At 53.2% G+C, this 10,476-nt stretch overlaps 1 protein-coding gene across 2 annotated transcripts in view; it reads left to right on the forward strand.

The window, feature by feature from the left end:
• The window catches only part of NOTCH1 (notch receptor 1), a 33,573-nt gene extending 24,032 nt beyond the window's left edge, over positions 1-9,541 (forward strand). Inside the window, exons 21-34 of one of the 2 annotated variants that reach the window (XM_042830715.1) lie at positions 48-232; positions 374-506; positions 818-1,075; positions 1,156-1,268; positions 1,677-2,248; positions 2,977-3,405; positions 4,226-4,374; positions 4,982-5,198; positions 5,544-5,634; positions 5,870-6,035; positions 6,778-7,073; positions 7,345-7,492; positions 7,584-7,681; positions 7,918-9,541. In XM_042830715.1, the coding sequence (XP_042686649.1) occupies positions 48-232; positions 374-506; positions 818-1,075; positions 1,156-1,268; positions 1,677-2,248; positions 2,977-3,405; positions 4,226-4,374; positions 4,982-5,198; positions 5,544-5,634; positions 5,870-6,035; positions 6,778-7,073; positions 7,345-7,492; positions 7,584-7,681; positions 7,918-9,390 (4,328 nt within the window). In that variant the 3' untranslated portion in view covers positions 9,391-9,541. The remainder of the gene's footprint in view (positions 1-47; positions 233-373; positions 507-817; positions 1,076-1,155; positions 1,269-1,676; positions 2,249-2,976; positions 3,406-4,225; positions 4,375-4,981; positions 5,199-5,543; positions 5,635-5,869; positions 6,036-6,777; positions 7,074-7,344; positions 7,493-7,583; positions 7,682-7,917) is intronic. The other variant, XM_042830716.1, reaches the window with a different exon arrangement.
• The last annotated feature ends 935 nt before the right edge of the window (positions 9,542-10,476 follow it).

Consider the following 10,476-nt stretch of genomic DNA (forward strand, 5'->3'; position numbering starts at 1 on the left):
CCCTGGGTGTCCCTGATGTCCCCACATCTCACTGCTCTCCCTGGCAGGTATCGACGTCGCTCATCTCTGCAGGAACTCAGGGCTCTGTGTGGACAGTGGCAACACTCACTTCTGCCGCTGCCAGGCCGGCTACACAGGCAGCTACTGCGAGGAGCAAGTGGACGAGTGCTCCCCAAACCCCTGCCAGAACGGAGCCACCTGCACGGACTACCTGGGGGGCTATTCCTGTGAGGTGGGAGCTGCTCTCTTGTGTTGGGCTCTTTCTGGGAGTTGCGGTAACTCGGGTGGATCGGGAGTAGATCAAGTGTTTGTGTGTCCTGTGCGCTGTGCAGCAACTGGGTGAAGGTCTCTGACAGCTCTCCTCTCCTCACAGTGCGTGGCTGGTTATCATGGAGTTAACTGCTCGGAGGAGATCAATGAGTGCTTGTCCCACCCATGCCAGAATGGAGGAACCTGTATCGATCTCATCAATACCTACAAATGCTCCTGCCCCAGAGGAACTCAAGGTAAATTAATTCCCCAGGCTGGGGCATTAGTGGGTGGAATGCAGATATCCTTGGTATCTGCTCATTAGCTGCTCGGGCTTGCAGAAGCAAATGCAGCAATAGAGGATTGCGTTGCTGGCGGGCTCAGCCATCAAGGCCACGCGGCCTTGGGCACGAGCTGCATGGGCTGCGTGCTTCCCACTGAGCGGTGGCTCAGGCTGCCATTGAGTTGGTCAGGCTCAGCCCCTTCGCAGGGAAGGTTCGCACGAGGGACCTCTAAGCCCCAAGATACTGTTTGATGAGCTGTGTGGGTTGTTCCCCCATTTCTCTAGGGGTGCACTGTGAGATCAATGTGGATGACTGCAGCCCTTTCTTTGATCCTGTCACCTTGGGGCCCAAGTGCTTTAACAATGGCAAGTGCACGGATCGGGTAGGTGGCTACAGCTGCATCTGCCCCCCTGGCTTTGTAGGGGAGCGCTGCGAGGGAGACGTCAACGAGTGCCTCTCCAACCCCTGCGACGCGCGCGGCACCCAGAACTGCGTGCAGCGGGTCAATGACTACAAATGCGAGTGCCGGCCCGGCTACGCAGGTGAGCACAGCTGCCTGCAGAGCACCCCGAGCACCTCGTGTGCCCTGCTTCACTCCTCACACCTTCCTGTCCCTCTGCAGGGCGTCGCTGTGACACTGTGGTGGATGGCTGCAAGGGCAAACCTTGCAGGAATGGGGGAACGTGCGCTGTGGCCAGCAACACCGGCCGTGGCTTCATCTGCAAGTGCCCTCCGGTAAGTTCCCACCGTGCTCCTGCTTTGAACGTGGGGAAATCAGCCCCTTCTGCTGGGAGGAGAATCCATGCATCCAAGCTTTCCTCACCTGCTGAGGCAGGGAGGAGCAGCGCTGCCGGTGTGACACCTGGCTCTGTGGGACAGGCTCCTTTCTGCCTGGTGGATGAAGGTTCATGTCATGAAAAAGGTGGGACAGGCAGAGATGGAGAAGAGTTCCCTTTGTTTTCAGGGGGATGCTCTAATGGTGTTCGTGCCGTAGGTGATTTTGCCCATCACTAGTTTTGGAGGTGGCACCGCAGCCGTGCCCTTAGATCTGGTTCGCCGCATTTGGGCTGAGTTTCCCAGCACATGCTGTGCATCAGGGCATAGGTCTTAGTGACTGACCCCTCCTTGCTGTCCCCTCCCCAGGGCTTTGTGGGTGCCACCTGCGAGAACGACTCCCACACCTGCGGGACCCTGCACTGCCTGAATGGTGGCACCTGCATCTCCATGCACAAGAGCTCCAAGTGTGTGTGTGCAGCAGCCTTCACGGGCCCGGAGTGCCAATACCCGGCCAGCAGCCCCTGCATCTCCAACCCCTGCTACAACGGGGGCACCTGCGAGTTCCTCAGCGATGCCTCCCCTTACTACCACTGCAACTGCCCCGCCAACTTCAACGGCCTCAACTGCCACATCCTCGACTTCGATTTCCCAGGCGGCTTCGGGCAGGACATCATCCCACCCAAAATTGAGGAGAAGTGTGAGATCGCCGTGTGCGCGAGCTATGCCGGCAATAAGATCTGCGATGGGAAGTGCAACAACCACGCCTGCGGCTGGGACGGCGGTGACTGCTCACTCAATTTCAATGACCCCTGGAAGAACTGCTCGCAGTCGCTGCAGTGCTGGAAGTATTTCAATGATGGCAAGTGTGACTCGCAGTGCAACAACGCGGGCTGCCTGTATGATGGGTTTGACTGCCAGAAGTACGAGGGGCAGTGCAAGTAAGTGGCTTGTTGGTCCTCTTGCTTTGAAGCCGTGAGCGCTGCAGTCTTCTGGCTGTGCCTTCATTCTCCTCTCCTGCACGTAGGGCTGCATCTCAAGTCCCCATAGTTCTCCCTGGTCCTACAGAGTTCTGTGCACACTTGGTGGCTCTCTGTTTGGCTTCGCTGCCCTGACCTCATCGTGCCACGAATGTGAATTTTGCAACCAGCAGGAGTGGCACAGTGAGGTTCAGTGTAGGGAAGACCAAGCAGGAAGCGTGATGATGTGACCATCCAGGCACATGGCAAGGGACTTGCTCCCAGATTCCTGGACAAATTCTAATCTGAGTAACTATGTTGTGTCCTCGTGTCTTCTCTGAGTCTCAGCAGTTTGTCCATTGCATCTGATATGTGACTTGTAATGTAGCTCACAGCACTTTTCCTTGTTCTCTGTCATCTAGACTGTCTTATGACACAACAGCTGCTATCTTTCACCCCTCAGATGAGCACTTGCAGTGCTGCATGGCACAATTGCCTTCCATGTCAACTGGTCCCATATCCATTAAGATACATAATATTTACACAAAAGAGAGCTCATTGGGAAGAGCAAACTATTTCCTTAGCAATCACCATAGAATCATAAAGTCATTAAAGCTTGACTTCTAAGATCATCTAGTCCAACCGTTGACCCGTAGCACGCACAGTGCCTGCTCTAATTCATTCCTTTGTCTTTCTTCCCTTCTGCCCAGCCCCCTGTACGACCAGTACTGTAAGGACCACTTCTCAGATGGTCACTGTGACCAGGGCTGCAATAACTTCGAGTGTGAGTGGGACGGGCTGGACTGTGCAAACAACATGCCTGAGAAGCTGGCGGACGGCACGCTGGTGGTGGTGGTGCTCATCACCCCCGAGAACCTGAAGAACAATTCCTTCAACTTCCTGAGGGAGCTGAGCCGCGTGCTGCACACCAATGTAGTCTTCAAGAAGAACGCCAAGGGAGAGTACATGATCTTCCCTTACTACGGCAATGAGGAGGAGCTGAAAAAGCACTACATCAAGAGGTCAACGGAGGACTGGGCAGATATGTCCAGTGCTGTCATCAACAAAGTGAAGAGCAGCTTCTACTCGAGGGCTGGCAGGAGGCAGAAGAGAGAGCTGGATCAGATGGACATCAGAGGGTAAGGGGACCGGTGGGTGCCTCTGTCACAGAGCAGGCTTGGTTTTGTGCATTGATAATAATAGCATAGAATCACGTAGAATCACAGAATCATTAAGACTGGGACAGACCTCTCAGATCCCCAACCCCAGTCTGTCCCACTGTGTCCCCTGACCACAGCCCTCGGTGCCACATCTCCACAGTTTTGGAACACCTTCAGGGATGGTGACTGCCCCACTTCCCTGGGCAGCTGTGCCAATGCATTACTGCTCTTTTGGAGAAGAAATCTTTCCTAATACCCAACCTGAACCTCTGCACAGTGCTGTGGGGCTCCCGCACTGGGTGTAGTGGGGCGGGGGGGCTGGCCAAGCTGATGTCTACTCACAGGAAGGCGTTGGGCTAAGCCTCAGGTTCTCCCTGGGAAATGCTTCCGAGAGCTTTGTTGTAAAACTCAATCGCTGCAGACTGTGTTTGGAGCTCTTTTGTATAAACATATAGATCTGACCTTCCCTCTCTGTGGACTTAATCAAAAGTCAACGAAACCAAAGGAGTTCGAGCAGTGAAACTGATGTGAAAGATCTTGTGGCTCCCAAACAGCCTTATTTACGATGTTGTAGTGTCTGGGTAATTTCAGAGCATGGTGCAGCAGGTTCCCTTGTATTCCTGTAGATAAGGAGTCAGGCTTTGCAGTGTTCGTGGAGGCAGATCCAATTGACCACCAGTGTGAGCGCAGGGCTCGAGCCACGGAGAAGAGACGAGATGGACTCACTGCTGCTGCTGCCCACTGCCCTGCAGGGTGATTGATGGCAGCCCCTCATCTCCCATTGACTCTTCTCTCACAGGTCCATCGTCTACTTGGAAATTGACAACCGGCAGTGCATCCAGTCGTCCTCCCAGTGCTTCCAGAGTGCAACCGATGTGGCAGCCTTCCTGGGGGCCTTGGCCTCCCTGGGCAACCTGAACATTCCCTACAAAATAGAGGCCGTCAAGAGTAAGTGCAGCTGATGAGAGCCTGAAACTTCCCCACCTCATCCGTGCTCAGTTATCGGTCTGCTGGCTCAGGTGCCACATTTGAGCGCAATCTGGTTTTCATAATTAATGCATCTTTTTATTCCTTTAAGTCTGTTTTTAAAAACAACACCAAAAATGCTTATGATTTTTGCTTATTCCAGGTTTATTTCAAAATCATTATCACTATAAAAGTTAAAAAAAAATAAAAAAAGCCCACGCAGCCCAAGCAGCTCCAATCAATCAGTGACATGCAAGGAGTTGAAGTTTGCATCTTGAAAATCCCCCCTAAATCCTTTTGTCTTAACAGCTCAATGCAAGCGCAGTGATTTGAAGTTTGCTAATCCTTTTCCTTAAAGGAGAAAAAAGTAAAGCTGTCTCCTGATGCAGGCTGCCTTGCGCAGCGGAGAATTTGCCGATAGTTTGCAATTCTGATTAATAGCGTGTAAAATGACCTTATTTTGGGAGGGGGCTGATTTAGATCAGCCTCGGGTCCCTTTATTAACTAATTTTGCTTCATTTCCACTCTGTCACTCGTTTGCTATGCAGCTTCATGTCTCAGCATCTCTCTGTGCCCCATTGCTTTCCAGGTGAAACGGCGGAGCCCGCGAGGAACTCCCAGCTGTATCCTATGTATGTGGTGGTGGCTGCACTGGTCTTGCTGGCTTTCATTGGAGTGGGAGTGCTGGTGTCCCGCAAGCGGCGCAGGGAGCATGGCCAGCTTTGGTTCCCAGAGGGCTTCAAAGTGACGGAGTCGAGCAAGAAGAAGCGCCGAGAGCCGCTTGGGGAAGATTCTGTTGGACTGAAGTGAGTAACGGGTTTGTTATCTGCCAGGCACGGCAGAGTGGGGCTGTTTGGAGGCTCTTCTGAACCGTCCCATTGGTTTTGTTCTCTAGGGCATTGTGGTGGGGTGGTGGGGAGGAGAAAAGTGGGGTTTTGTATTGTTCTGCGTTGGGAAAACCACACTTCAGTTTGGAGGAGGTTTTTTAATGCTTCCTGGTCCGTTGGCTCTTGGGAGAGTATGAAAGGCACCTTGAGGGGAATGTCCTGAAAATTAGCCTCGTTGGTTCTTCTGTGCAAGTTTAAAGCACAGCCCATCACAGATCTGTCCCTGCAGAGGAACTAATTCTTGGCATGGTTTTATTTTCAAAGACCCCTCAAAAATGCCTCTGACGGCACGCTGATGGACGACAACCAAAATGAGTGGGGTGACGAGGAGACCCTGGACACCAAGAAGTTCAGGGTAAGCTGCTTGCAGGATTCCCTTACTGCGCTGCAGCAGCTGCTCTCTGGGCTGTGGCAGGAAAAGAGCAGAGCTCCATGGAAAGCAGCACACAACATGTCCCTTGGGACTTCCCAAGGCCGTTTTCTAAACCTGCTTGCAATGCAAACACACCTGTGCAGCTTGCAGAACTTCCCACCTTGCAGTTCAGCTCAGCTCCCCCATCCCACACTCAGCATTTGTTGTTGTCCCTCAGTTCGAGGAGCAAGCGATGCTGCCTGATACAGATGACCAGACAGACCACAGGCAGTGGACTCAGCAGCACCTGGATGCTGCCGACCTCCGCATCTCCTCCATGGCCCCAACCCCACCGCAGGGCGAGATCGATGCAGACTGCATGGATGTCAACGTGCGAGGTCCAGGTAAGGCTCTCTGCCTTCTCTTTTTGGCTCTTCTCAAATCCTCACTGCCTGCAGATGGGCAGTCCTGCAGCTCCCATCTCTGTTTTTAACGTGCTGTCCCTGCCCTCTCAGCCACATGTCGCAGTTACCGCTCACCCCTCTGCATGGCACCGTTTCTGTTCTGCATGAGACACTGCCAAATTCTGTTTTCAGCAAGATCTCTTTATTTAATCGTGGAGAGGGAAATCAGAGGATACAGGAGAACTATTAAGTCATTCCACTTCTCCCCTGCCCTTGGGTTGGAAGGAGCCTTAGAGATCATCCACTTCTGAATGCACATTTCACGATCTTCTTCCCAAGCTTTTGGCTATATTAATAGTTAGTAGACATTTAAACTATTTCAAATATTTGGTCTTCCCCATCTCTCTGAAACCATCTGCTGAAATGTTGAAAAGAGCTAAGGCTGTGCTGTACCACACTGAAGTCTGTGCTGAGCAACCCTCCGTATTGATCACACCTTGCATGTCAGTGTGCCAGCCAGGAGACAGCAGGAAAACCAGAGAGTGCTGAGATAGCCACAGAGGAATTTCACATCCATATCAGAGGAAGGATATTCGTGTTTGATGTGCAGAAGCAGTCAGGAACTCAGTCTGTGTGCACCCACAGGAATAAGCATCTATTGCAGACAGAGCATCTCGTTGAGCCGCCCGTGTTACAGGGAGGCAGCGAGCCTTTTCTCACTGATTTCCCCCATGCTTTTCAGATGGTTTCACGCCTCTCATGATCGCCTCGTGCAGCGGAGGAGGGCTGGAGACTGGTAACAGCGAGGAGGAGGACGATGCTCCTGCAGTCATCTCAGATTTCATCTACCAGGGCGCCAGTTTGCACAACCAGACCGACCGCACTGGCGAGACCGCGCTGCACCTGGCTGCCCGCTACTCGCGCTCTGATGCTGCCAAACGCCTGCTGGAGGCCAGTGCTGATGCAAACATTCAGGATAACATGGGCAGGACCCCTCTGCACGCCGCCGTCTCTGCCGATGCCCAAGGAGTCTTCCAGGTAATGGGTCCTTGCACCGCTGTTTTTCTGCAGAAAGCATTTGGTCCCACGTGTTGGGTCAGCGGTGCAGGTTGGATGGGACCGTGGGCAGCTTCATCCGGTGGATGGCAACCAACCCACAGCAGGGCTTGGGGCTGGATGGGCTTTGATGTCCCTTCCAACCCAACCCAACCATTGTGGTTCTGTGACACCCTCCAGGAGGGGCTTGCAAGCTCTGTGCGTCTCTGAGGTCTGTCCCACCTAACGTTTATGCTTCCTCTGGCTGGGGCAGATCCTGATAAGGAACAGGGCGACTGATCTCGATGCCCGAATGCACGACGGGACGACCCCACTGATCCTTGCTGCTCGCTTGGCTGTGGAGGGGATGCTGGAGGACCTCATCAACTGCCATGCAGATGTCAACGCTGTGGATGATCTGGGTACAGTAGGAGGCTAAAGAAGAAGAGAGCTGCTTTACTCGTCCCCTTCCCACTCACTAATTCTTGCTGTTTCCTGGCCTTCCCCTTGTAGGCAAGTCAGCACTGCACTGGGCAGCTGCTGTGAACAATGTTGAAGCCGCAGTCGTCCTCTTGAAGAACGGTGCCAATAAGGATATGCAGAACAATAAGGTAGGGTTTTGGGGGCTGACCAGTGGGCAGGGAAAGAAGTATTTGGGCACTACGTTAAAGGGCAGTGTGAGCTTGTAATACAACACTGCCTGGCGCTGAGACTGTTGTTCTGCTGTGACTCCAGGTGTGGGGTTTGGTATTAAGGGTTACGCCGTATGCAGTGCTTGGTAAGGGGTACAATGTGGTGTTACCTGGAAGATGAGTGAGTATGGACCTAACCACGTCTGGGTTTCTAGGAGGAGACCCCGCTGTTCCTCGCCGCCAGAGAAGGGAGCTACGAAACAGCCAAGGTCCTGCTGGACCACTTTGCGAACCGCGACATCACGGACCACATGGACCGGCTGCCGCGGGACATCGCGCAGGAGCGCATGCACCACGACATCGTGCGCCTGCTGGATGAGTACAACCTGGTGCGGAGCCCTCCGCTGCACAGCGGCCCGCTCGGGGCCCCCACGTTGTCCCCCCCGCTCTGCTCCCCCAGCAGTTACATCGGCAACCTGAAGCCGGCCGTGCAAGGCAAGAAAGCCAGGAAGCCGAGCACCAAGGGCCTGAGCTGCAACGGCAAGGATTCCAAAGACCTGAAAGCCCGGAGGAAAAAATCACAAGATGGAAAAGGCTGTCTGCTCGACAACTCCAGCGTGCTGTCCCCAGTGGACTCCCTGGAGTCACCCCACGGGTACCTGTCCGACGTCGCCTCCCCTCCGCTGATGACGTCTCCGTTCCAGCAGTCCCCTTCCATGCCGCTGAACCACCTGCCCGGCATGCCCGACGCCCACATGAGCATCAACCACCTCAACATGGCAGGGAAGCAGGAGATGGCCCTGGGCGGCTCTGGCAGGATGGCCTTCGAGGCGGTGCCGCCGCGCCTCTCGCATCTCCCCGTCTCCAGCCCCAGCACGGCCATGAGCAACGCCCCGATGAGTTTCTCCGTCGGCGGAGCCGCCGGCCTGAGCGGGCAGTGCGACTGGCTGAGCCGGCTGCAGAGCGGCATGGTGCAGAACCAGTACAGCGCCATGCGGGGCGGCATGCAGCCGGGCACGCACCAGCAGGCGCAGAACCTGCAGCACGGCATGATGAGCTCCCTGCACAACGGGCTGCCCAGCACCAGCCTGTCGCAGATGATGAGCTACCAGGCCATGCCCAGCACCCGGCTGGCCTCCCAGCCCCACCTGCTGCAGAACCAGCAGATGCAGCAGATGCAGCAGCCCGGCATGCAGCAGCCCAGCATGCAGCCGCAGCCCGGCATGCAGCAGCCCCAGCAGCAGCCCCAGCAGCAGCCTCAGCCGCAGCAGCACCACAACCCCGGCTCCAACGCCAGCGGCCACATGGGCCAAAATTTCCTCGGTACTGAGCTGAGCCAGCCCGACCTGCAGCCGGTGAGCAGCAGCGCCATGGCGGTGCACACCATCCTGCCCCAAGATTCACAGCTGCTTCCCACCTCTCTGCCGTCCTCCCTCGCGCAGCCCATGACCACCACGCAGTTCCTGACCCCCCCTTCCCAGCACAGCTATTCCTCCCCGTTGGACAACACCCCCAGCCACCAGCTCCAGGTGCCCGACCACCCCTTCCTCACTCCCTCTCCTGAATCTCCAGACCAGTGGTCGAGCTCCTCGCCCCACTCCAACGTGTCCGACTGGTCCGAGGGCATCTCCAGCCCCCCCACCAGCATGCAGTCGCAGATGGGACACATCCCCGAGGCCTTCAAGTGAGACCCAGTGGGGCTCAGGGACTGCAGCCTGAGAGACGGCTCTTGTTGTGAAACAGGACGCTGGATGCTTTTATTAAAGGATCCTTTTTTTTAAGTATGTTTTTATACAAAAGTTAAAAAAAAAAAAAAAAAAAAAAACACAAATTAATTCCTTTTTTTTTTTTTTTTTTAGTATTTATTTATGTACTTTTTATTTTACACGAGAACACTGCCTTTTTTTATTTATATGTTCTATTGTTAAGAACTCAATGTGAGACACCAGTTGTGTTTCGAGGAATCGTAAAGATGAGGTTTTTATGGGACATTCTCTTTTGTTCGGGGGTTCGTTGTGCTGATTTGGGAGGAGATGTTTATGTAAAGCTATAAGCGACCATTCAGGATTCTGCAATGCCATTAATTTATTTTTTTTCTCTTTCAATTCGGAAAGAGATGTGAGAAAGAAAAGAGGAAGAAAAAAATTGACTAAAAATGCCACTCCATAGGGAAATAAATTCAGTATGGGTGGGTTCTTGAAATGTACTTTAAAATGTTTCCTTTGCTGTTCTATCTGAGAGGACATTTTATGGTACCGGTCCTTGTTTAAATTTCAGTATTATAGAGTTGTATATTTGCCTCGATAATAGGAATTTTTGTTCTCTCTCGTTTTTATATATATATAAATATATATTTAAATGATTTTTATGATTTAAAAAAAAAAATAAATCACGTTTATAGACCTGTAAGGACAGGTTCTGAGATAAAACAAACCAACAGCCACCCTACAGCCCAAGAAGAGCATCTGCCAAACTTCCTGAGAGGGCAAACCCATAAGGAGGGGTATGCACCAAACCCACAGCTGTGGAGCTCATACACAAAGGAGACTGAACTTTTGCTTTGAATACCTTTCCTCTTGTTTTAGTTGCTGGTTGTTTTTGTTTTGTGTTTGCATTTGAGTAACTGTTGAACAAAAAAAAAAAGAAGAAACGCCGATGTAAACTTGTAAACCACATCCTTATTTTAAGGATGGCTGCCTATGGTAGAGGGAATGTCTGAAGGCAGACAGCCCGAGGGGTGAGGAAGCCCTGCAGCCACTGGGCTGAGCTGGGGC

This window comes from Centrocercus urophasianus, unplaced genomic scaffold (assembly GCF_019232065.1).
Source record: "Centrocercus urophasianus isolate 14NV4802_14NV808 unplaced genomic scaffold, USGS_Curo_1.0 seq_34, whole genome shotgun sequence".
Lineage (NCBI taxonomy): Eukaryota > Metazoa > Chordata > Aves > Galliformes > Phasianidae > Centrocercus > Centrocercus urophasianus.